At 41.2% G+C, this 26,034-nt stretch overlaps 1 protein-coding gene across 7 annotated transcripts in view; it reads right to left on the bottom strand.

Moving 5' to 3' along the window:
* The window catches only part of ANKS1A (ankyrin repeat and sterile alpha motif domain containing 1A), a 183,655-nt gene that overhangs the window by 88,257 nt on the left and 69,364 nt on the right, over positions 1 to 26,034 (bottom strand). For 5 of the 7 annotated variants that reach the window (XM_058554559.1, XM_058554556.1, XM_058554553.1 and 2 more), the window contains exons 2-8: positions 13,506 to 13,586; positions 11,566 to 11,722; positions 9,588 to 9,650; positions 2,768 to 3,064; positions 1,921 to 1,996; positions 1,546 to 1,647; positions 1,350 to 1,451 (exon numbers count right to left, since the gene is read on the bottom strand). In XM_058554559.1, the coding sequence (XP_058410542.1) occupies positions 1,350 to 1,451; positions 1,546 to 1,647; positions 1,921 to 1,996; positions 2,768 to 3,064; positions 9,588 to 9,650; positions 11,566 to 11,722; positions 13,506 to 13,586 (878 nt within the window). The remainder of the gene's footprint in view (positions 1 to 1,349; positions 1,452 to 1,545; positions 1,648 to 1,920; positions 1,997 to 2,767; positions 3,065 to 9,587; positions 9,651 to 11,565; positions 11,723 to 13,505; positions 13,587 to 26,034) is intronic. The other 2 variants (XM_058554558.1, XM_058554557.1) reach the window with 1 other exon arrangement.

The following is a 26,034-nucleotide window of genomic DNA, read 5'->3' on the forward strand; positions in this document are numbered from 1 at the left end:
GTGAGAAGAAAGGCAGCAATGAAAGGGGAACGATCTGGAATTTCCATCCACTGCAACAACCCAAAGGCCCTTCAGCAACCTGAACTTGACAAATGCTAACCCAGAGCAGGAAAATAAAAGACTACTTTGCTCCATGGACAGGAATAAATATAGAGGGCTTCAGCTTCTCTTTATACCTTGAGAAATGAACATATTTTTCTCTGATTCAATATGGAAAAACCTTGACATCTATGAGGAATACCTCCCAAGAACTTTATAAATTCCCAAACATCTCAATACCATGATAGCATAAACTTAAACCACAAAATGTCACCGAGTATAAGTGAAAAACTTAAGTAATCTTTTAAATTCTTAAAAAGAACCTCCATGTGCTCAAGTAAAATAGAGGAGAGCAAAACTTTTCTGAGATGGAGGCGCTGTGCAGCTAGACTCACCCACCGGCTAACTATGAACCTACGAGTACCTGGCATCCAAATTTCTGAACTGCAAAATTACCATCTGTTACAAACCAAGGATCTCTGGGTCACTTGCAAATAGTCAAAACTGTAACTGTAAAACCCTTGAAAGCGAAGAGCTCGGTGAACTACTAATCCCATCCCTAGTAGATTATGAGGTCAAGAAAAAAAGTGCAACAGGAAAGGGAGACAAGGACTCACAGAAGAGACAGGCTGAGCACCCCTTAACTCTTGTACCTCTACACTCCTCTGAAAAATCCCGTTCCCTTTTTAGTGTCTGGCTTTGTTCTGTTGCTCTAGCCTTCTTTATTGTGATTTGTATGTGGGAAAGACGTCAGTTAGTATTTTGTCTTTCCCATTCATCACATCTAGGACCCAAAAGGCTGCTCAATAAATCTGAAAAGGTGGATCCTGACTAATGATGGAGAGGCTGGACTGCCTAGGCTAGCACCCAGACCACATCTGTTGGCTAAATGATGTATTACCGAAATCTGCCACATACACATCTACCAACCAGATGACACTCATTAAATATTTACTGTGGGCCAACTATGCTCAAGGTACTATAGTGTGTGTTAGAAAACAAGGTTTCACTGAGATTTTAATTCACCTTGAGATCATCCTGCCTATTACATATCCCAGCATAGATCTCACAGAGCCGACTGTAAAAGGAGAGAATAAAATAAAGCAGGAAAGAAGAGATCCACAGTCAAAGGCCTAAGGTATGTCCAATAAAACTACATATAGTAGTTGGAAATAAGTGAATTTGAATATGAACTTAAGTAGTTCCAATCCCCTGAAATTATTATTTAAATTAAGATTTTCCATTCCACCAAAGAATGTTCAACTCTTCACGCTGAGAGCCCCTTTGCCGGCAGAGAAGAGCCACCTTACCCTGAGGCTTCTGTGATATGGAGTCCATGTTGGAGATGAGAGGTGGCTGGGGTGTGGGGGTTTTATCTACCTCTTTTGCACTTCTTTTTCCAGTCATGTGATCTACATAAAAAGACAAAAAAGCTGCACCAAACACAAATGCCTTGGGTTGGCCAGTGTGTCCCCTGGTTGCCCCAACAGGGAGATGGACTGATACCTTCAATAAGTGCTGCTATCTGCTGGCTCTTTTGAGAAGGCAGTTCCCGGACAGTGTCTAGGGCAGTCAGTCCACGGTTATCTTTTATGTTGACATCAATTCCTAGAAAGGCAGACCAGGTGGACCAGGGGAGTGAGCATTTTCAAGCTAGCCTCAAAGAGGGTCAAATTCCAGGACACCTAATGCTCCCAGCAGCATAACCAACATTTTTCATCCAAAGCCACTTAATCCAGCTATTCAAGAACAATTCGTAATCTTGCAGTCAACCAGTGGAGATATACATACATTGGGTTCAAATGCAGCTAGCAAAAATCCCCCAGGAAACAACCCCGACCCTGGCATGCTGTGTAAACAAGAGCACTGCCGACCTCTCACCTGCAGCCAGCAGGATTTGCACCACATCGGTCTTGCCAAACAAAGCAGCCTCATGCAAAGCACTGCCCTTCTCCGTCTGGAAAGCAAACGAGAGCTCAGAGCAGGATGTCGTCAGAACAGTGACCCAGGTTTGGCGTGGCTTCACACGACAAACGGGACATAAAGAAGGGACAGGAAAATAAAATAAACCACGCAAAATCCTCTGTCATTATCTTTCCTACTTTTCTTGCCTGGATTCCCAAATCATGATCGTGGCCTGTACCTCAAGGATGTTTGATGTGCCACCAGCAGGCCGCACATGAATAACTGTACAGTGACTCTTGGAGCCACCTATTGGTGAAACTCCTCAAAACTCTACCTTCCTAGGGGGAAGGAATAATGAGAAGAAAAGTACAAGGGGAAAAAACACCTTAACTTCAAATGTGGTTTGGTCAATGCAAAGCCTAACAAACAGTCACTTATCTGAATGGAGAAAGCTAACAATAAAGGGAAATGCTAAGTCTCCTGTCAGCGAGATCACGTTGATGGGACTTTGGAGGTGCTAAATGGTGGCAGCGGGAACACACGTATAGGAAAATAATGAAACTTTTCTAATTTCGACATAGCCTATAAGCACACCTTTTCAGGGTATAATGACTATATATTACCCCTGAAAAGAAACAAAAAATAACAGACTTACTTGAGGAGTTTGTCTCTAAAGTTTCACATTAAAATGAGTCAACAAAGGGAAGCATCTGACACGCGATATGCCACGTGCTAAATAAGAACACAGCCCAGCAGCATGGTACTTGTGCCTTTTCCAAATGACTAAGTCCCTTGAGCCAGGGAGGTATATCTGCCCCACTACCTGGTAGTTGCTATCCATGCCAGCATCCAGGAGGACCTGGACCACGGCTTTGTGGCCGTTCCTTGCTGCCAAGTGCAGAGGGGTGTGCTTCTTAGTGTTGCAGCTCAAGAGGTTGGGGTGTGCATTGAGGAGCATCTTCACCACCTCCAGTCTCCCGTATAGCGCAGCCAGGTCCAGAGGTGTCTCAAATTTGTTGTTGCGCATGGTGGGGTCTGTTAGCTCCTCTAAGAGGACCTTCACCACCTCCGTGTGGCCGTACTGCGCTGCGCAATGCAGAGCCGTCTCATTGTCGTTGTTCTAAGGAGTTAACAAGCAGATCACATCAGATGGGTGACTGGCAGACTGGCAGACTGGCATATGACTGTGATAATCACACGTAAAACCATTGAAATTTAAATGAGAAAAATAGCAGCAATACTTGGAGACTAACAGAAGTCAGTCAGAATCCAGACCTGCTCCCCCACAACCAAGCCTGACTGCTCCATGAGCCACATCTTGCCCCCATTACTGCAAGAGGGGAGCAGTCACCTCCTCAATGTTTGCAGTCTCCTGTGTGTCGTGAAGGAAGTGTCTCCAGATTGCAAGGAGAGTGAACTAGGTAATGTGGCAGCCCTTGGGTAGAAGCCCCGGCACAGATAAATGCCAATAATATCACTGCCATTGATTCATTTTAAACTTCAACTGGTTTTACAATTTACATTTAGTCAACCCTGTGGTTCTGATTCTGGATTTGTTGACTATCTGTTGCCTTACACACAAACCTTTTTGAAAGAGTTTGTCATCTGCATAGCTTCTTGCATGCAAATCAATCAGCCAACAACGAAAGTAACAGAGCAGAGCACCAAAACTCTCCAGATATCAGCCAACAGCCATTTCCAAGGGAGGGAGGCACTTGAGCTACATGGGATCCTGATGCTGCCCTGTGCCCACTCCAGGAGCCTGCACCAATCAAAGCATGCAGAATCTACAGCACAGGGAAGTGTTTCTTATGTCAGAAAGATTCCATCAGACACTGGAATGTTTCGTGCAAGAGGTGCAAAATATTCAAAATTGTAACACTGCCATCAATTCAAATTCACAACCCCATGGTCCTTTAATGCCAATTTTGTTTCAAACTAAAGGTAGAACCTGGGATAAAATAGGAGAAGTTTGTACTTTATCAACTGTCAGAAGCAAAATGTTAATCATTCCAATTATGCTCTTTCTTTTACTACTACTGACAATGTATAATTAGAGCAGGAATAAATTAATTTCCATGACCTCTCCTTTTTTAGAAGTACTAATGAAAAGAATTCTCCCACAAGATTTTGAGATTCCTGAATTTATTCAGGAGGCTTCTGCCACTTTGGGGAAAAAAAGCTTACAGGGGAGCGTGTCTACCAAGTCAATATTGTGCACCTTTCAGTGATCAAAAGGTAAAAATTAAACATTTCCACAATTGCTTTAATTCTATTAATGACATTAAAAATAACAGAGTTACCCAAACATGCATGCGATTCCATCTGCTTTTGACCTGGCATTTGACTGCATCATTTTTTCCAGCTACACCAAGTGTACCAGAAAGATCCAGAGCTGCTGGGAGCCAGGACCCAAAAGGCCAGAATGATAGCAAAGAAAATTTTAAAAATGAAATAAGGACAGAAACGGTAGTACAGCAGGAGCCACATGCAAAGATAAATGTACACAGATAAACAGAGGAAGCAGTACTGAGCTCAAACTCAGCTCAAGGAGAGCAGCTACTGAGACAGTGCAGAAAGCCTTCACTGGCCATAGAACACAGCCAGTAAGCAACGGCCTCCTGTGATACAACTGGAACCCAGGGACGAATTCTGTGTCAACCTAAAAGTCTGGAGGGAAGGGGAAACTCTGGGCAGAAAGCAAACTCCTGGGGTTCCTCTGCCAAACAAACCATTTAGGCTGCCCATTTGGAAAGCCCTTTTCCTGTTAAGCTATGGCATGAGTTCCCTGAGCAAACATAGAGCTGTCACTTCACTTTCTCATGATGAAAAGACGGCTACATCAACAAAAACTCACAGGAGCTTTCTGTAGAGTGATCCTGGGGCAGAGCGGTAACGCAAAGAAGTGTAAGAGGATTCTCAGGGTTTTACATCTCAAGATTAGCATGACAGCAAGGGCCAAGAAAGTCAGCTTATTCTTATTAAAACTCCAATCCAGAAAAACTTGTTTATTCTAAAGCAGATACTGCTGTCTCTTTTATACCCAAGTTGTCTCCCAACAACCAGAATAATCTGTCCTTGATTTCATAAAAAGTATGCCATTAGGGCCTGAAGTACTGTAAAACTCTAAATTATCCAACAGGAAAAAAAAGTCTTCGCTATTTGATTTTTTGCCAGAAGTAAGGCAGCTACCACAAAGCTGCCTTGCTAAAGGCAAGGTCTTGATCACTACCAAGCAAATTTCCTGCCTATGTTAAAAATGGCCTAACCACATCTCTGCAGAATGTTGCGTTTATAATCCCAGTGTAGGAAGCATCTTACTTATGTTTCAGTCTTGCCAGACATGGTCTGGTAACTATAATACTCCTGAGTTTACATCTGTGGTGACCACATCTCTCGACTATTGAACAGAGGCCATCACAGTGAGCTCTTACTACCATTTCCCCTCTGAGCCTGACAACTATCAGAGCAGGAAGTCACTAATTGTTGATTCGTGGACCCACAAGAAAGGGAGGGATTCCAAGCAGAACACAGATTCCTAACCACCCGGCATCCTCTTTCACACCTTCCAAATCACACCATAGGTGCTCACAACACCTCAAGAGTTCCCAGAATCATATTACTATGAACCAGGACTGAGGAAGGAGACTGAGAGGAAACACTCCAATTTTCCCCAAAGTCTTTGCACAAACTCTCCATTCCTGCCCATCTTGAGACCCACTTTCATTTTTCCTTGCTATGGTCAGTACGTCGAAGAAAAAAAAGATCCCTACACCCTTTATATCTAGTGATCCCATTCAATGTATAAACCCATTATATTTATACATAAACTACAAGCAGCAGAAAGCCATATAGAAACATTTCCATAACCTTTCTCATCTTGAAACTATTCAAAACAATCACTTCCCAGTGCTTGCTTAGATTATAGCCCAACTGTACTCTTGTCCATTGTTGACAGATACTTAAGTTAGGGACACCCGGGCTACAGCTCTCTGTAGCAACAATGGTATAGGTTCTAGAAACATACCAAAATTGGAACAAAAGGACAAACTGGGTCTACTGAAATTTAGAAGACACATGAGAACCAAGTCCACCATGTGGAAGAAGAATTAGACTTACTCTGTAATGCTCTGGAAGGCAGAACTCTGACCAATAGATGGAAGGTTTAGGAAGACATATGTCAACCAAGCATAAGAAACCAAAATCAGTGCAATCCGAAAAGAGGCTGCCAAGAAGTAATTCTGTTTGTTACTAGGAGAAACAAACAAACCAATAAAATAAGGGGTAAATGGCCCACCTTTCAGGTGAGAGAAGAGGATTCCTGCTCTGGGTAGAAAGTTGGCCTAGATAGTGGTTCTCAAACTGGCTTCATTTTGGAATCACATGGAAGCTTTAAAGTAACTAATACTAAGTCCCACCCCAGACTTGCCAAGGTAGCGCCTCAAGACGGCAAAGCCCAGGAAAACTATTATTAAAAAGTTTACCAATCTAACAGGTACAAACTTAACCAAGCAATCATTCCTCATCAACAAGAATGAGACAAACTAACATCATGTGCCTTGTGATGTGATGTACTAAAAAGGAAGGACATAACATCACCCTTGTGGCATTCCTGCCAAAAATGTATAACCTGCATCTAATCATTAGGAAATATCAGACTAACTCAAACTGAGAGACAGTCTACAAAACAACTGGCCTATATTCTTCAAAAACGTCAATATCATGAAAGACTAAGAAAGGCCGAGGCATTGTTCTAGATTATGTATGATCCTGGATTGGATTCTGGACCAGAAAAAAAAAATTGCTCAAAGAACATTATTGAGACAATTGGTGAAATTTGAACATGGATTCTATATTAGATAACAGTATTGAATCAATGTTGAATTTTCTGAATTTGATGATTGTATTGTAGTTATACAAGTGAATGTCCTTGTTCTCAGGAGACACATTGAAGTATTCAGGGTTAAAGGGTCATCATGTCCATGACTTAATCTCAGATTGTTCATCATCAACTATAACAACAATTACAGAGAGAAAGGGAGAGAAAGAGAAAGCACAAATGTGAACAAAAAGTTAACAATTGGTGAATCTAGGCGAAGAATATAATGCAGTTCATTGCATTACTCTTGCAACTTTTTGTAAGTTGGAAAATTTTTCAAAATAAAAAGTTTTATAAAAGCTTGCTAGGTGATTCTCATGCAACCAGACAAGCTGATCAGCATGTGGCAACAACTGGTCTGGATAACTTCCAGGTCTCTGCCAGCTCTAAAGTATGAATTATTTTTAAGTGTACAGAAAAATAGATCGACCCTAAAACTAATTTGTCTGTTGCTCATCTTATGATGTTCAGACTTAGTTAAAATTGTTTTAAAAGGGGGTAAGTAAACAGTTTTAATAGTTCCACCTTAGCTAAGGATGACTTACATTTGGACTGGTTTATGCTGATTTGCTGAAAAAGGAAAGGCTCCATATGTCAAAGAGGAAGATGAAAGCTCATGAAAACTACTTCTGCTCCCAGGAAAAGCATCTGAGACTTCTTAATTTCTACAGGTGCCTGACAGGACTTAGCATGCAAATGTACTTTAGCAAAACACTGAGTCAGGATAAAACCTAGGGAGGTGAGATTCACATCAGCTCAGGGAGAGTCAGCATTGTTAGCAAACCCAAACAGCTTTATCCCTGAATGCTGTTTGCAGAGTCTGGCCTCTGGGAAGTGGGGAGGCAAAGAGAGAAGTATGTTCTTATTCCACTTAGACTAATTTTCTTTTATGTGTGCAAAATCAAGGGATTGAAAAATGCGCTTTCAAGAACCAAAGTCTGACCCTTTAATCAGAGCTTTATAAGCTAACTAAACTAACCACCGAGTGGAAAAACCATTACTTCAAGGTGCCTCCCTCAAAGCAAAACCTTGAATAAACTAATTGAGCAATGTTTCATTAAGCTTCACCCACCAGGAACAAAGAAAAAATCCCAAAATGCTGTTTCAGAAATACCACATCATATATACCTTTTAAAATTAGGATCTCAAATATTACTAGTTACCAGATATTTTTAATTTATGTACATTATCTTATTTAAATTTCAAAGCAAACCAGTAAGGTAAATGGTATACCCCATTTTACAGAGGAGGAAACTGAGGCTCAGAGAAATTAAGTAACTTGTTCAAGTCAACAAAACAAGTAAGTGGCAGCACAGAATTCAAACTCAGGTCTGACTTGAAAGACTGGGACCTGTGACAGTCGTCCAGTTTACCATACTACCTCCAGAAAAAAGAAGAAAACTAAGAGTATCTTCCTATATTTAAGATTAGAAAACAGAATTTAAAGAGCAGGCCAAAATAAAAGTTAATGTGTTCCACTACCCCCAGATCAAACTGCTTCTCTGCCATTAAGGCCCAACAGCTGAAGAAAATCTACCATAGAGCCTGGCTAGGTCCAGCCCATAGGGAGCATCATTTGCTAAATCAGTATTTCTCAAAGAAAACATGAACTATCTGCCTTGCACTTGGAAAAATGCAGAAGTACCTTATGTTTCCCTTCCCTGAGGCAGCTGTATTCAGAGCAAGTCAAAGGTAGCTAATGTGAATAATGGAGTGACTCAACCAAACTCCAGATTGTTGCCAGAAAGCAAACCTCATTGGAATGAAACTCAGATCGAAACCAGCAGGTGAGAGCACTAAGGAAAGAGGCTAACACCATCACCCAAACCACAAACTCGGCCTCCTGGTGTGGTGAAGGCCCACGGCAGCGAGGCCAGCAGGGCTGGGCCATTCATCACCAGGCTCTCAGACCATTACTCGCCCTAGCCTCACAGGGAGGGAGACTCAAGGCAAGTGCCCTGCTTGGCCCTGCAACTTCATTTCCTATTTCATAGCCCTTCCAAAGGCCAAGAGCGACCAAGCAGAGAGAGAAGCTAATGGCTGAGGAGAAGGGACTGAGGCTTTAAAGCTCCGCAGAAATGCATAAACTCACGGAAAAGAGAGGGGAACCATAAGCAACAGCTTTTTTTTTTTTTTTAATAATTTTTATTTATTTATTTTTCCCCAAACCCCCAGTAGACAGCTGTATGTCATAGTTGCACATCCTTCTAGTTTAAGCAACAGCTTTTGGGAGTAAAATGGAGTCACTCATGCTCCCTCCCCTACAACTCCACCACAAGTTATTGAAAATCAGATTCCACTTCAAAAGAAATATAGAAATCAGACTAAAAAAATTTTTTTAATCCAAGAAGTACAATTTAATCATTTTCCTATGCTTATTAAAAAGTAAGCTAATTTATTTGACATCTTTCAATTGCATTTTTATTTTTTGAATTTAAATGATTTTAGAAATCACAACAGTAAATTATACATATACTATCGTCCCTTCTACTTCCCCCTTTCGGCCACTTCTCAGCTTTTCAGATATTCCAGGAAAAGCACCCAACCTTTCTAGAATTAGTAGGGGTTTTAAAAACAAAACCAAAACCCACTGAAGCTGCATGTTCCCATTCACATACAAGCCAAAAGCAGATGGGCTGAAGCGGACAACAGTCAGGGTGACGAGGAGGAGCCTGAGTGGACAAGAGTGGAAGCCAGAGAGGACCGAAGAGAAAGTATAGCTTGGAGAAATGATGCAGAGAAATCCTGGCAGCAAAGTACACACCTTGGCATTGATATAAGGGTCAAAAGGGCCGTACTTTTTGAGTTCTTTGATCTCAAGAGCATTCTATAAAAAGGAGAGGAAAAGAAAACGTGATGATAAAATGGATGAAATTTATCAAAGTAAGCACAGCCCAGAGGGGGCCAACACTAGAACAACTCAGTCTGCCCTCAGCGTGCCTCCAAAGGAAGTTAATGGGGAAGACAACCTCCAGGGCACAGCACTTATCACCCACTCTTATCCAAGCAGCCAACTGGAACCATATTAATGGTTTTGAAATAAATCAGTGCAGTACTTGTAACTACTGCCTAGATCCATTAGGTTCTTCAAGCTACTGCAGACGTCTTGCCCAGCCCCTGCCCCACCCACCTGCCTGCCAGATAACTCAAAGCACTGGGCTGGTGTCCCACCTATCAGTGATACTCCAGGCAGGAGGCGGCTGTGAGCAGGACAAGCTAGCACACTCAAGTGGCTCAAAAATCCAAGCAGCTGTGTTCCAAGGCAAAAGTGAGCAAAGACAGGATTAGAAATGGTAGCTGAAAATTTCTTAAATGAGAAGGACTTTAATGGGTGACTAGTTTTTTCAACATTGAGGAATATTAGTTAAAAGCAAACTTCCTTATAAATTTCCTCCAGATAAGAGAAATTACAATCACTTTAGCCAGGAGGAGTAAAACGGCATTTAGATTCTAAAGAGGCAATTCTAAAGAGACAATTTTCATTCCTAATGTTATAAAACAAACACCCTCATTGATGATTTTAAATGTCTGTTGCTCACCTACCCAGAAAATATAGCCCAAAAGGGGAAGGGGAAGCTGATTAACAGCCATACACACACAATCTCCAAATTGAGGGATTTGGGAGCACTGCTTTATTTTTCTTATACCTTAGAGTGAAGCTGCTTTCTCTGAATCAAAGTCATGCTCTTAACAGCTGAGAATGTGCACGGTCTTGTTGACAGATGGACTTGCAAGAATGATCTCCTATTTTTTGAGGAATAAACCCTGATCTAATCCTACAGGTAATTTAACAATCTCCTCTCAGCAAAGTCATTAGGAAAATAGTCCTAAACTTATTGAGAAAGAGCAGCATCTCTCTCATTCAAGCAACTAAGAAAAGTATCTGCTTCCGTTCAGAGCAGAGAGGAAAAGAGGAGAATGGCTTGTCATTTACAGAAAGCCCATCCCCTCTCAAATGGACACAATCTCAGATCCAAATTACAGGGAGTTGTATTTTATGAGAGGCTTGTCTAGGACTTGCATAACTCAAGTATAACTTTTCCAAAGGAATAAATGTAAAGAAGAAGAGGTACAGTCTCAGAGTACCTGAACTCATAGCCATTGTACGGTATTTTTGCTGGAATGCTGACTTTTTTATTTTCTAAGAATTATCTCTGCTTTGTCAAAGCATGGTCACTCGTCAGTTAACATTACAAGACACCATGGAAATGATCTTCATTTTGTTGAATCACCTTGGACCTCCACTCACATGTTTTTGTGAGTTCATTTTTCAGCACTAGCATGAATACTTCCACTTCTGCAAGTTCTGACGTATGTAAAACAACGGCATCGCTCACAGAGTACTGACATGCACTGGGAGTATTTCTGTTTACCAGCTAAAGTTGCATTGCCATGTCAATGGCATAAGCACAATTTACAATTAACGAAGCCCGCCAGTTTGAAATGGACTCTAAGCAATTTTGCAGGATTTGCATCATTTCAAATTTTGCACATGAGGTGAGCTTTTACATCTTTATTACAGTACTATTCCAAATCTGCATGATTCGAATGCAAATAAAATGCATTGTCACAGGATAAAATTTCCCTGATGCACTAAGAGGAGTAATGCTGGGAAGAGGAGAGTCACTCTTAAGGCATGGAAGAGCTGGCTCCCTGAGATTTGAGCTATGCGGCTGAGACAGTGATGGGGCTGCCAAGGTCTGGCTGTGGGTGAAGGGAAGAAAGCTTCCCTTCCTTCCCACCTGTTCATTGACTCTGGTGTGTGAGGGACCTTGATGGATGAGCAACCGCACTATCTGGGCATCTCCTTTCCAGGCTGCCAAGTGCAGAGGGTAACAGCCTTTAGAATCAGCCACGTTGGTCAGTGCATCGTTCCTCAGAAGAACCTCGACCACATCCCTAGAAGGCAAAAATCAACCATGAGTTTGCAGGACTCACAAATCTTTCCTACTAAATAGCTCTTTACATTTGTATTGCATAGAGCCCTTTCACAGATGTTGTCTCATTTGGCTCCCCTACCTCTACCTGAGCTCATTGCCCAGTCTCTTCCTTTTATCCTATGAGCTACTTGTAGAGCTGTTGACACTCAGCTGAACCATCCTGAGCCATGCTACACTGACTCATCACCTCCCCATTTATCTAGGCTTCTAATCTATCTCTTTTCCATTATTTTGAAAACAACTGGTCCTCTTGTCTAAACCTTGCAATGTTTCCTTGTTTATGATGTTTAAACAGCATTCAGAGATAGAATTTACATAAAAGTAGCCATGCAAGACAAATATCATTATTCACCACATTATTCAGAGCATTTATCGATGTGGGAGCTGAAAGCGGACAGGCAGAGCAGAATTAAAGTCGTTGCAAACATAAGCCAGACACATATGGTATCATTTGATACATCCAGAAAGAAGGACTTGGCTTTCTTCTTGGTGACACCACTAATTAAGCAGATACAAGTGTATAATTATCCCCCTGCACATGAGGTCAAAGAAAATCCTCACTGTAAATAAAAACAGCACCTGGAGATAAACTTGGCTAATAAGCTATAGTCATTTAAGTCCAAGATTCGCTTTAATTCAGGTCACCCCACAATTTAAGGGGGGGAGGGATCTCTACAGATTTCTTGTTAGCTTTGTCTATGTCTAAGACGGCTATAGAAAAGACATAATGACCACATTCAACACGTTTTAGAAAAGCTTAATGTAGAAGGAAACAACCAGGGCCTCTTTTCGGCACATCAGAGTCAACTAGGCTGGGCCAAATATTGCACAAGTGATACAGCATACCATAAGGTGGTGAAGGCCCTGCTGCTCCTTGCTCAGAAAAATCTCCAACTGTTCCAGTAATCCCTCCTCATAAAAACTAAACTTCTGTTTACCTCCTATAGTATGATGCCTCAAAATCTCTTTAACATCCTCTATTCTGTTACACGCTGGTTTCCATTCTTCCACATCCTGGCAAATCTACTCACTGTCCTCCGCAACTGTGCCTGCCCCTTCTCTGAGCCATCACCTGCTCCCTCACCTGAAGGGCAGCATGCTCTTTGGGCTGCCAAGTCATTTAAATCTATATCTTCTTCTCTCAAATTCCCCTCAAAGCACATCTTATCCAGAAAACTTTCCACACAAATCCCACCCAATTCCTAATAACCTCTCCATACTTAAGAGAATTAAATAGGCCATACTATTTATGTATTTTTTTCCCTTAAAAATGGTTCTTACTGTCTGCAAGGCTCATTTTATGAGGAAAGAATGGCAAGCAAAAAGACAGAGTAAATAAATACCCACTTTAACAGAAGGAAAGTTTCTCATGACCGCTCAGTTTATAAAGGGGCTGGTCACCTAATAGATTATCCAGCCCCTTTACGATCTGGCTGCCCCAGATTTGATCTTCATACTCAGATCATTGTATGGCACTGCACCATTTCAGAGGGGAAAAGGACAAGCAGAGGAAAAGGTAAAACTTAACCTTTGGTTAAAGGTTTCTTGGAGGGTGGGGTAGGGAAGGATGTTTAAATTATATACTGAAGAGAGACTCAAGAATTCTGGATAGACTAAATTTAGTTTGTTTTTCTCTTTTCCTCAGCACCACTGCTTAGTACACCTTTACAGAAAGCAAAAAAGACAATATGAAGGCCTGGGTTCTGAGGGGTGGGGCAGGAATGTAGCACATTAATACTTACTTATGGCCATTCAAAGCAGCATGGTGCAGAGGTGTATACCCAGTGCTGTCAACACAGTTCACATTTGGCCCTCTCCAGATGCTATAGGGAACAAAAAAAAGACTGAAGTCACAAACCAAATTTAGAGATAGCTAGCTGCTTGGAAAAGAATTCTGTGTAGTGTTTAACCAAACTGGTTACTTCCACATGACAACTGATAAAGCACAGCAGCTATTTACTGCAGAAATGCATAGCACTTAGGGGACAGAATGGTTTGCTGAACACGGAGTCAAGTAACAAGACAACAGTGTCATCACTCAAGAGCCTGTTCTTCTGCACTCTTCTCCTCATCTGTAACTTCATTATTCACTCAGTCTGGGACTTGTGCCTCTGATTACTCCCAGGATTGTAAGAACAGCTCACTGAAAGGTCATCAAAAATATCACTGAACCAAACCACTCAGCCAGTCACACGTATTGAGCACCCACCTCTATGCTAGTGACTGAAGGCTTGAGACCTCAACATGGACCAGATAGGTAATCAGGACGATTCAACCACAAGGACCAAGATCAAAGAACTCACATTCACAAAAGCACCAGGATCCCCATGTTAAGATGCAAGAGACATGCCATTTGCGATAACATGGATAGACCTTGAGGGTATTATGCCAAGTGAAATAAGTCAGGGGGAGAAAGCCAAATACCAAATGATTTCACTCAGGTATAGAAGATAAAACAACAACAAACAAACACATAGATACAGAGAATACATTGGTGGTTACCAGAGTGGAAGGAGAGTGGGGGGAGGGCAAAGAGGGTAAAGGGACACATTTGTACGGTGACAGATGGCAACTAGACTTTGGGTGGTGAACACGATGTAGTCTACACAGAAGTCAAAATACAATGATGTACACCTGAAATTTATATAATATTATAAACCAGTGTTACTGCAATACAAATAAATAAATAAGCAAGCAAGCAGGAGCCACTGTTCCCCCAAAAAAGATGCAAGAGACAATTTTGTCTTTCCTTTGTGAATATGTCTTATTGGTAATAAAAAGAATAACAACAAAATCTACAATTTGGGTGCCTTATTTGAATTAGAAATACCATATTAGGAAGGTTGAAATGTCATCTTATTTAATCCTCAAAGCCTTAATTCTGATTTCTGTTTCACACCTTACTGCACTGGCCAGAGCTTCTAAAATACTACGAAGAAGTAGAAGGCAGCCTTGTTTTGTCTTCGCTTTTAATGAGAATGTCTCTAATGTTGTTGGCAGTTGGTTTGAGGTAGACACTCTGTAATATGTAAAGAAGTATCTTATTTTTTTCTTTTTAAAGTGTTATTAGAAATAGTTGTTTAATTTAAATGCATTTTCTGCATCTATGGAAATAATCATAGTTTTTCACATTTAACCAACCAGTATGTTGTTACCAAAAGGTTTCTTAATATTGAGCCATTCTTTCACTCCTGGAATAAACTTTATTTGGCCATTATCCATAATGGCCATGTCAGTGAATTCTACTTGTGAGTATTTTACTTAGGATTTTCACATCTGAATTCATAAGCGAGGCAGGTCTAAAGTTTTTCCTTTTGTGCTACCGTTATCGTTTGGTATCAGTGCTGGGTTTGGGTCACAGATCAGCTGGGCAGCTATCTACCCATTTCTGTATTCAGGAATCACTGACATAAACCACTAAAATTATAAAGAATCACCAGGAAAACCATCTGGGCCCAGAGCCTTTATGCTCAGATGTTGGAAGCAGCATTTTTTATAACAATAAAATTTTGGAAATAGCCCAAAAGTCCATCAATAGAGAAATGATTATGATAACTAAGGTATAGACACATAGCAATATAAATGGTATATGATATTCTACTATGTAATAAGACAGACTAGAGATTACTATATAGTGTTAAGGAGAAAAAAGAAACAAAGTTGTAAATATTTTAGAGAAAGACTATATGAGGGAAATTTATCAGGATAGTGGATTGAGTGACAAGTTTACTTCATCTCCTGTCTAAAGTTCTATGAAGTGACAGAAATGATTCCCACCCTACACCATAGACAGATGATAGACAGATAGACAGACAGGTACATTCAGCCCAAGAAATTAAGAAAAGCTGTCCTCAAGTAACTGGCAATCTTGAGTAATTCCTAAAAGGCAGAAATCAGACAAGGTCAGATCTACAGAGACACGACTTAGAAGAATGCAAATTAAAATAATCACATACTGCTTTTCATCTTTCAGACTGACAAAAAATGAAAACAATGACATTATAAAGTGTTTGTAAAGATCAGGGAAATAAGCACTCTTAAATACCACTGGTATGAGTTTAAATAGGTGAATTTCTTTGGGAAGACAATTTGGCAGCATCCACCCAAACCAAAAATAGGCATTCACTTTGAGCCAGCATTTCCACTTCCAGGCAACTATCCAACAGAAATACTTGTACATGTGCACAAAGACACACACTTGTGCAGGACTGCTTCACTGTAAGAGCAAAAACTAAAAACTGAATGTCCATCAATAGGTGAGCAGTTAAATATCAGGTATACCCATAAAATGAATTATTACACAACAATTAAAAACAATAGTAACAACAAAGGAAAGAAAATGAGTTGGACCTGTATGTCTTGACATGGAAAGAGAGATTTCCCAAGAGCTACTGTGTTATGGTAAGTAGGAAAAAAAGTCATTGTATAATACACAAAATATGAGCCCATGTTTTATAAGTACACACACACACCCACACACACAAATGCACGCACACCTGTGGATGGCAATGGGAAGAACGCTCACTAAGTGTTGACAGTGGTTACCTCTGTGGAAGGAAATGTGTGTTGGGGGCACTGCAGACTGCTGAAGAGGGACTTGCATGTTCTGCTCTGTATGCTACCACACTGCTTAACACACTTACAATGAGAATCCATGTAGTATTTTTACACAAATAATTTTTAAAAAGAAAGAGAGGAAAGAACATATGCATGGGGAAAAGAAGACAAAAAAATTGAAATGTTAATAATAAATGGTTATATGTGTGTGACATAGGCCACTTTAATGAACATGCAGGTATTAGGCTTAAAATCTTAACATAAATTTTAGTGAAAAGAGAAGATATGTGTGTTTTGATATCTAGGTTATTGTTCATTGTCAATCAAGGATGCTGGTGAAAAGGTCAGGAGCCTGAGGCACATCCTGGTATCCTCATCCACCATTAAGCTTGGATTCCTATAGCACCTTCCCAACCAAGAGCTAAAAGCAATTACATCTCTTTGTCACACTTGTATGATGACCTCATTTTCTAAACCAAAAATTACACACTTCTGCCTGACAATGGATTAAAATGGATGTGGAAAATGGAGGAGGTACAGTTTTTATACTTATTTTCAAATTGTCCCACAAAAGATTATCATTCTATTTTAAAATAGGTGACACTAAAATCCAAAAACAAATTATTTGCCCCAAATCACAGGCAAATCAGTGGCAGATCCAAAACTCCCATTTATGGAGCTCTTGGCATTTGGCCAAACAAGGACTTTATGCTCTAACCAGGATGATAAGATGAAGCGAAGGTGCAGTAATACAAGGCTGAACATAATTCAATAGCAAGATGACTGGAATAAACCAACAGGAGTTGGGAAAGAGGAAACATGAGTTAAAGCAGTTGGGAGCATAGGCCTGTCAGCTCCTAGCACTCCATTAGGAATCTGCTATCTCTTCAGCCATCTCAGTCCAGGTCCAAAGTAACCTTAAAACTAAGATTTAAACTACCCTTGCTTTTAAAAAAAAGGCAGATATGAGCAAGCCCTCTGTCATTTTCTAACTTTTACCTCCATATCTCTGGCTTAGAGGCGATTAAGTTTGTTTATCCTATACCAGCACTAAAACTACCTCAAAACAATTAGAAAAGACAAGGAAGAAAGATAAGGACTTTCCTGCATAAAGCTGCAATATTTCCAACTAGCACTTCCTCTAAATGCCCATCTAGAAATTTTAAGGAATGGGGAATATATTAAATAAAATCTAAATGAAAATGGAGAACAGTAACCTCTACTTGGAATTTTAGCTTCAGACAGGATGGTAGTAACATCCCCCTCCACCCAAGTTTCTTCCTTTTTGGCAGCCCAAGAAAAGAGCTATTTACAAATCTAGGTCTTCCTCCCTATCACAGCTGTCCTATTACGTTTTTCTAAAACATAAGTACCAAAGGGCTGCTCACCAGCAAACAAAAGCAGAACACAATGCACCAAGAGAACCCGGAAAAAAAACCCAAAAAATGGTCCAGAAGACTCCTAAACAAAGTCTAATCTATATAGATTGTGCAGAAATACAATAGCTGCCCTTGACTTGCAGAGCAAACCCTCAGACTAATCTCGATGGGTCCTAGAGCAGTCACGGCAACCCTGCAGGAAGAAACTAGAGAACCCAGGTTAAGAGCTTAGGCTTTGCAGTTAGCTGACCTAACTTCAAAACTTGCCTCTGCCACTTGTCAGTTGTGTGACCTTGGACAAGTCACTTAATCCTTCAATCCACCATCTCTGCATCTGTAAATTCTACTGTGATAGGCTCTCCAGGACTTAAACGGCTCACGGAAACTAGAACTAAACTGGCTTGAGCCAGTTTAACAGCATTAGAGTTGAGATCTAAAATGTATCATAGCAACCCAACTGCATAGACATGATGTTGAAGCACAACAAACCTAGCCTTCTGTGACTCAGAAGCACCAATGCTTTGAGATAGCATCTCAAGACACTGGAGAAAGCAAGGAAGAATATGATTGACAAGAACCTGTGGCTTTTGAATCCCACCTGAAAGGCCTCTCTCCATTCATTTAAAAACTGACTACAGGGCCGGCCCTGTGGCTTAGCGGTTAAGCGCGCGCGCTCTGCTCCTGGCGGCCCGGGTTCGGATCCCGGGCATGCACAACGCCCCGCTTCTCCGGCCATGCTGAGGCCGCGTCCCACATACATCAACTAGAAGGATGTGCAGCTATGACATACACCTATCTACTGGGGCTTTGGGGGGAAAATAAATAAATAAAATCTTTAAAAAAAAAAAAAAAACTGACTACATATTTATACATGGCAGGCAGCATGTTGGATCTAGAGCTACTGATGAGTAATAATAAGCCACATAGACACAGACCACTCTATACTATGAGGCAGATGCTGAAAGAGGTCCTACGCATGGAGCTACTCGTGCGTGTCTTCAAGAGATATGTGCAGTGCGTCCTCTATGTGCCAGGCGCTGTATTAAGGGCTGGAGATGCAGATGGGAAAAGATAAAGTCCCTGCCCTCATGGAGCTTGAATTCTAGCGGAGGGAGAGTGAGTGAATAAACAAATACATAGACAGTATGATGCCAGGTAGCGATAAGTGCCATAAAGGAACAAAGGAAGCGGATAACACAAAGGGGATAAAATATAACAGGGGCGACACTTTAAATAAGGTACTCAGGAAAAACCTCTCAAAGGTGACCTTTGAGAAGAGATCCAAATAAAGTGAAGGAATGAGTGGTGTGGGTGTCTGAGGGAGACAGGCAGAGAGAGAACCAAATGCAAAACTCCTGTGAAGGAGCATGCCTGACATGTGGCTGGAGAGCAAGGAGGAGCGGGGAGCTCTGTTGCAGGGATCAGGCTTACAAAGGATACCAAGGTGAGTTCCATTCAACAGCGTCCACAGGGCATCTACTATGTGCCAGTCTCTGGGATAAACGCCAGAGATAGAAAACGGAGGAAGATACAAAGTCCACACTGGAGGAAAGGGAGAGCACTTTCAAAACCAGGGTAAGAGGCACAGACTCAAGTCCAAACCATGAAAAGGGAACCAGGGTTCCTCCTACCTGATTTAAAAGTTCTATCAATACCCATATTGATAAATTTACTTATCACTCTTGAGACCTAGCAAAAATTAGGCAAAAACAATTGCTTGAAGTCAAATAAGAACAGCAGAAAATACAGTGAGACACTTATTCTGTCCAGCACAGAAAGTGGCCCAGCTCAAATGTCCTCTGATCCACAACACCTTTCCTCATTGCACTGGCTGATATGAATCTCATCCTCCTCAGATTTTCCAGATCACCCACCACATCTTCACCACGGCATTTATCACATTTGACCTTGAACCACAGTGAATTCTTTATGTGGCTCATCCGTACTATATGTTTTAAGCCCTTTAGGGGAATCCCTTATGTTTCCAAGAGCATAGCACTATGCAAGGAATTGGCCCAGGGCCACCAGTCTGTAACTTCTAACATTCGGTTTTAACCAACTTGCTACCCCAGTATAACATGGTTTCTAGATAGCATCCATTAAAGATGGCAACAATCTCTTGATGGAACATACAAGAATACTGCATTTCAGATGTCTGCACATAAAACACAAAGACAGAAAAACTATAAGTTGGAACCAAAGTGCCCAGCTGACTTTCACCTGTGACTATTCTGCGAGATTAGATTTCGGGACCAAATGATATCCTAAGGTGGCTCTTAGCTGGCAGTAAGCTAGCTTTCTGTGGTTGTCCAGCTATTTAACTGCTTACTTTACTCAGACAAGTAATGGCATCTGAATGGACCGGCAGAGTGTCCAATCCAGTTCAATTCAATAAATGTTTATGCACTACCTTCCATATGCCAGAGTGCTACATAGTCTCCACCCTTGAGTAGAGTGGGGAAGTCAGACAAATAAACAAATGACGATATTGCACAGCGTGTGACATTCTGGAAAGGAAGTATGCAAAAGGTAGCTCGTGGGGAAATGGGAACAATGGAGGCTTTGCAGAAGAGGAGATACTTGAGCTGAGCCTTAAAGCTTAGAAGGAATCAGCCAGGCAGAAGCAACAAAGAGGAAACACCCAAATTCAGGGTTCTCCCAGTAGTCCCAGCAAACTGGGGCAAATGCAAGTGATTGTGAGCGGCTGGAACATGCAAGTGAAAGAATGGTAAATGCAAGGATGGAGAGGGAAGCAGAGCCAGATCATGAAGGGTCTTGTATGGTACTGAAAAGCTCTGAGCAGGGTACGATCAAATGTACATTTCAGAAAAAATCCTTCTGTCAAAAGCTGAGAGGTGGGAACCTAGATGGTCTATTTGTTATTCACCATACTGTTGTGATGGTCTGACATATTTCAGAATTTGAAAAAAAAATCATTATGCTAAGCATTTGTGTAGATGATGGACTAAAAGAAGTGTGTGACTAGATCCAGGGGGCCTAGCTGGAAGTTAGCAATTCAGGCATGAAGTGAGGACCTGAATGAAGGCCGTGGTAAGGACGGAGAAGAAAGGATAGAGTCAACAGAAAAGACAGAATATGGTGACTGAATGAGGGTGGGGGGCATAGGGGTAGGTGTGAACTGAATAATTCAGTGGATAATGAGAGAGTAAATTCAGGATGAAAACCAGGGTTGCTTTGTTTCGTGACTGTGGTAGTATGAGTTAGGGGAGGAGGGGAGGGGAGGCAGAGGAGTTTTGTTTTGGATTAGTTGAGGCTGAAATGAATTTGGACTCCCACGTGTAGATGTCCAGTCAGTAGGTGGATATGAGGGTCTGGAACACCATGGTTCCATGGTTAGTTTAAAATGACAATGTTCAAATATTTACATGCATGTATGTTACCCTTATTTGACCCTTACAACCATATTATGGAGTAGGAAAGTACATACTGTTATTTCCATCTTACAGGTAAGAAAACTGAAGTTCAAATGACTTGCTGATCATCACAAAGCTAATCAACGTGGAACTGAAACAAACATCCCATGTCTGCCTTCTAGTGCCTGTTCCTTCCAGTTTCTCCAGGCTCTTGACCTTGACTGTTGAGAGAAAACAACTTGGAGCTCTGTGGGTCTCCTCCTGCATTAGTTCTCAGGAGGTCAAAGACTCTCAGAGCACCAAGAAAGGGCCTTCTCCGTCACTGACTCTGTGAAGAGGGAGCAATGGCCATGAACTTGAGGTGGAAGCAAGGTTCTGGGCAGCTCTCTATCAATTCTTCATTAAATCATTAAGGTCTAAACAGGAGTTTGCCTCATCAGCCTTTTCCTCTTTTGGTTATCCTTGCAAAGGCAGATTTATCTCTGAACCTCAGGAAGGGCTGGCAGTTTTCCAACACAATGAAACATTGTCCTAAGTCTGTCTAATTTTAAAAAGACTTCATCTTACTCAAATGAATTTGACACATTCTTACTAAAATGCTTTCTACATACTTAACTGTTGAGAGTAAAAGGAGAAATAAGGAGCCTATGAAACCATCCCCATTGTCAAAGAAGCTTGTGATCTTTGGAGAAAGACAAACCTTACAGACATGAAACAATAAGACACAAAACCCCCCAAACAGTGCCACAGGAATTCTAGGTAAATGAGAAAAATTTAACACATATTTTTATTTCCGCCCACTCCTGAACCCCACTCATATGAGAGTAAAAAACAAAAAAGGAACAGAAAGATAACAGTGAACATAAAATGTTAACATTTTTTTGGAAGATGAACAATAAGATGAGTTAGCAGAGCTGAGAAAGTGAATCCTTGCAGCCAGAGAAGGGGATGCCAATTCAGATATGCACCCTGGGAAGGCTCAGCGCTGAGAGGTTACCAGGCAGCACAGGAGGCCAGGGATGAGGAAGGGCTGAAAAGAAGAACTTCGTACAAGTTCTATATAAGGAGGCGTTAGACCACCAGGTCTCCAGTCACATCCAGGGCAGCCAGTAGACTATTACTCCTGTACCCAGGCTGGAGAAGGTGGATTTATTCTATGAAGACTATGACCAGATGGGCTCTAGACTCGGGACATTAGGAACAGCAGAAGGCAGGGAGAGGCACTGTACTGAAAACAGAGGCTCTAAAAGGAAGTCTACATCCTGAAGGATGAGATGCCAGCCCTGTTCACCCACTTGGCTTCCAGAATGCTGGCAGCCCCACCCCGACCCCCAAACAGAAGGTTGGAAGATTCTTTCCTGCAGAAACCAAATGACTCCACAGAAAAGTTCAACAGATGTTGACTTCTGGGAATTTCCCAATAAAGCAGGTGGGTTCCTGCCTAATCACCCTATATTATATAAAACCCATCCTTGACAAGCTCCTCTCACCTCTATACATATCACCCAAAAGGCTTTTTAGTGTCTCACTCTTAAATAAAAATGACAACCAAGGATCACCACACATTTGAGGAAAGTGATCAACATGAAAAGACAGCACAAGACAAACAGAATAAAGGGACTCAAAGGAACAGAAAAAAGGAACCAAATAAAACCTCAGCAAAAAAACATTATCAACACAAGAATAAGATTAGAAAAAACCAGAACAACAAGTGCCAAGTTTTTGGAAATTAAAAAATGATAGTAGAAATAAAAATATAAATAAAGAGCTAGAAGATAAACTTGAGTAAAGCTCTCAGAAAGCAGAACCAAAGAAAGAGATTGGAAATACGAGAGAAAAGATAAGAAAATTAGAGGACCAACAGTTCCAGAGAAAAGAGAGGAGAAAATTATCAAAAAATAACAAATTTTCCTAGAACTGAAGGGTATAAACTTCCAGTTGAAAGAGTCCATCCTATGCTCAGTACAATGAATAAGTTTTTAAAAGACCCACTCCTGAGGCACACTGTGAAATTTCAGAATACATTTCAGAATACACAGGATAAAGAGAACAGTTTCCAGAGACAAAAAAAATGTCCACATACAAAGGACTGAGTGGCATCAGAATTTTCAGTAGCATCTCTGGAAGCCATAAGACAAAGGAGCAATGCTTTCAAAATTCGGAGGTGAAATGATTTCCAACCTAGAATTCTATAGCAGACAAATTATCAGTCGAGTATGAAAAGAGAATAAAGATATTTTTAGACATGCAGGGTCTCAAATTTTACCTCCCACACACCCTTTTATCAGGAAGCAACTGGAGGATATGCTCTACCAAATAAATGAGCAAACCGAGAAAGAGGAAGACAGGCATCCAGGAAACGAGGCAAAACAAAAAGGCAAAAAGAATCAACTGTGCAGCAAGCCTCACGAACAGGCAGACCCAACCATCGCGTGAGGATGCGGGGCTCCAGCAGGGAGTCTGCAGGAGAAAATGAAGCTGACAAGATCAACTGAAGTGTCTGCCTGGGACATGGAAAATGATATTTAGGGATTTAAAAATTATGGCTGTAGTTTGGGAATTAAGAGTGAGCTGGGCATAGGAAATTCAGAAAACCAACAAGAGGAGTGGTTAATGGACTGTACAAGGAAAAAAGGTAGGATTGTAGTATACTAACTGGTTCAGCAGGTGACTAATAGTAACAGCCATAATAATATAAACATAAACATTAGATACTGATGTAACTAAAAATTGTGATATATCTGAAGGATGAAGGAGGAGGCAGTGGACGGAGAGAGTGCAAAAAAGCTAAACCCTCCTCTTCCATAACAAAGACTGACAGAGGAAACTTAAAACTTAAAATTTAGAAATCAAGAAATAGCAGCATAATCATCAGAAATATGGAGGAAACATCTGAAGAAAGCTAAGAGCTGGAAATGGTTGCTTTCCCAGAAAGGAGCTCAGGTGTGTATAAATGGCCTCCTGGTAAAAATGGTGCAGAAATGATTCTGACACTATGTGACAGGCTGGACAAGCCCCTGTCAACTATGAAGTGTATAATTCTGGTAACCTTGGCCTTTTGTGGCCATGTGTTTTTGTGTTTCAAGCATGTGATGAAAGGCAGTGACTTTGAAAGGTTTATTCCCTCATGAGAGAAAAACACAAGTGGAAAGGCAATGCTGCATTTTAACTTCACAAGTGACACAACTCACATGAACTTGGAAGGATAGCCTCCTTGTTCTACAGAGCCAGCAAGGAGTTCCTTCCTCTCTCCTGTCAAGGACAATAGTCTTCAGAATAGACATATTGGTTAGAGCCAAGGTTGCTCTCTAAAGCATTCTATTCCGGGCCCTTCTGTTTTAGTCAGTAATTTACATCGACACACATACACATAAATCGGCAAGTTCCTTGAGAACAGACACTGTTTGAAACCTTGTACACTCGCTCTAAGAACTGCTATTTTCAGTCACTGCTATCTTAGACAAACCCAGCACTGCCTCCCTATCACTGCCTATAACAGGAAGGGGGGATCTGAACAGCAGTAAGACGGAGTGCAGAGGGAAACTGTCCTTTCAATACGGACACAACAACCTGAGAAGTACACCACCAAGAAGTGAATACCACTACAGGAGTTCTCTGCTGTTACTACAATGTATTCATGAGGATTAACATATAAATCAAATTTTTACAAGCCGTATTTCCCTCATGGTTTACACTGTTACTTTGGGGGCCTTTATCTTTGATTTAATTCAGTTTACCTTAGCCTGATTTCTTAAGACTTAAGCCTTCACTGTTTCTGTTCCGCAACTGCAAAAAAGGCACAGAACTACTGAACTGCATGAAAATGGTCTCCAGAGTTCAAAATTCTGATTCTAAGTGGTGAATCAGCTCATGTATTCACCCACTGAGAAAACAGTTGTCACACTGCATACTCCACAAGAGCAGGGACCGTGCCTGTCTTGTGCCACTTTCCCAAGCAGCAAGCACAGAGTACTGGGCACGCAGTAAATACTCAAATATCTGTGGGGAGAGGCAAGAAGGAGAAAAGCCACTGCACTACTCTACCTTAAATAACACCAAGTCCCTGCCCTAAAGAACCTCAGAGACACAGAAACAAAAAATTATAATGCAATGTGATACATGCTGTAAAAGAACCGTGCAAATGCTAAGGGAACACAGAGGAAGGCTTGGATGAACGGCATTGCATTAGCAAAAGGGATCAAAGGGCTTTGCAAACAGGGGGAAAATGTGTGATCGCACTGCAGCCAAGGTGATCTTTTGAAAACAGACACTTTCCAGCTTTCTGCATTCTTCATACAGGGTCTTCTTTCCTAGAAGACCATGCTCCCTCCTGCCTCTTCCCCAACCCCCATTCCATCTTGCCTTGTCAACTCCTATTCAGTGTTGAGCAAAACCCTCCTCCTCAGGGAACTCTTCCCTTTCCTTCCCAGGCCAGAAAGGGTTCTTCATGAGCTCCTTGTACTTTGCTCTCATTACAAAGATCTCAGTTTAGAGCTCTATATTTGTCATTATTTGACTGTCTTTCTCACTAGACCACAAGCAACTTAGGGGCAGATCCAGATGTTATGTTTACTACTGTACCCTTTCTGCCAAGAAAGCACTGCACCTGGCACATGCTGAGAGCTTAACAGGTAAGAGAAATCTACACCCACAGGCTTGAGGGGCCTAGATATTTAAAGAAAGGTATGATAAATTATTTTTTTAGATTATAAAAACTATTTATAAGAACTCATCCTCTGTCAAGTTATTTCTTGGGTAAAAAATACTGCACAAATTTTACTAAATATATGTGCAGACTCATACTACTCTAACAGAACATGTTACCTAGAAAGAAAAAGCAGTGTTTCTTCTATTGTTTAGTGAGTGAGTGAGTATTTGAGTGTGTGTATGTATGTCTGAAGAAGAGCTTTTAAGGATGATTTGCTCCCTGGCTTGCCAAAGTCCAGAGGCTTAACTGGACT

Source organism: Diceros bicornis, chromosome 14 (assembly GCF_020826845.1).
Source record: "Diceros bicornis minor isolate mBicDic1 chromosome 14, mDicBic1.mat.cur, whole genome shotgun sequence".
NCBI classification, from domain to species: Eukaryota; Metazoa; Chordata; class Mammalia; order Perissodactyla; family Rhinocerotidae; genus Diceros; species Diceros bicornis.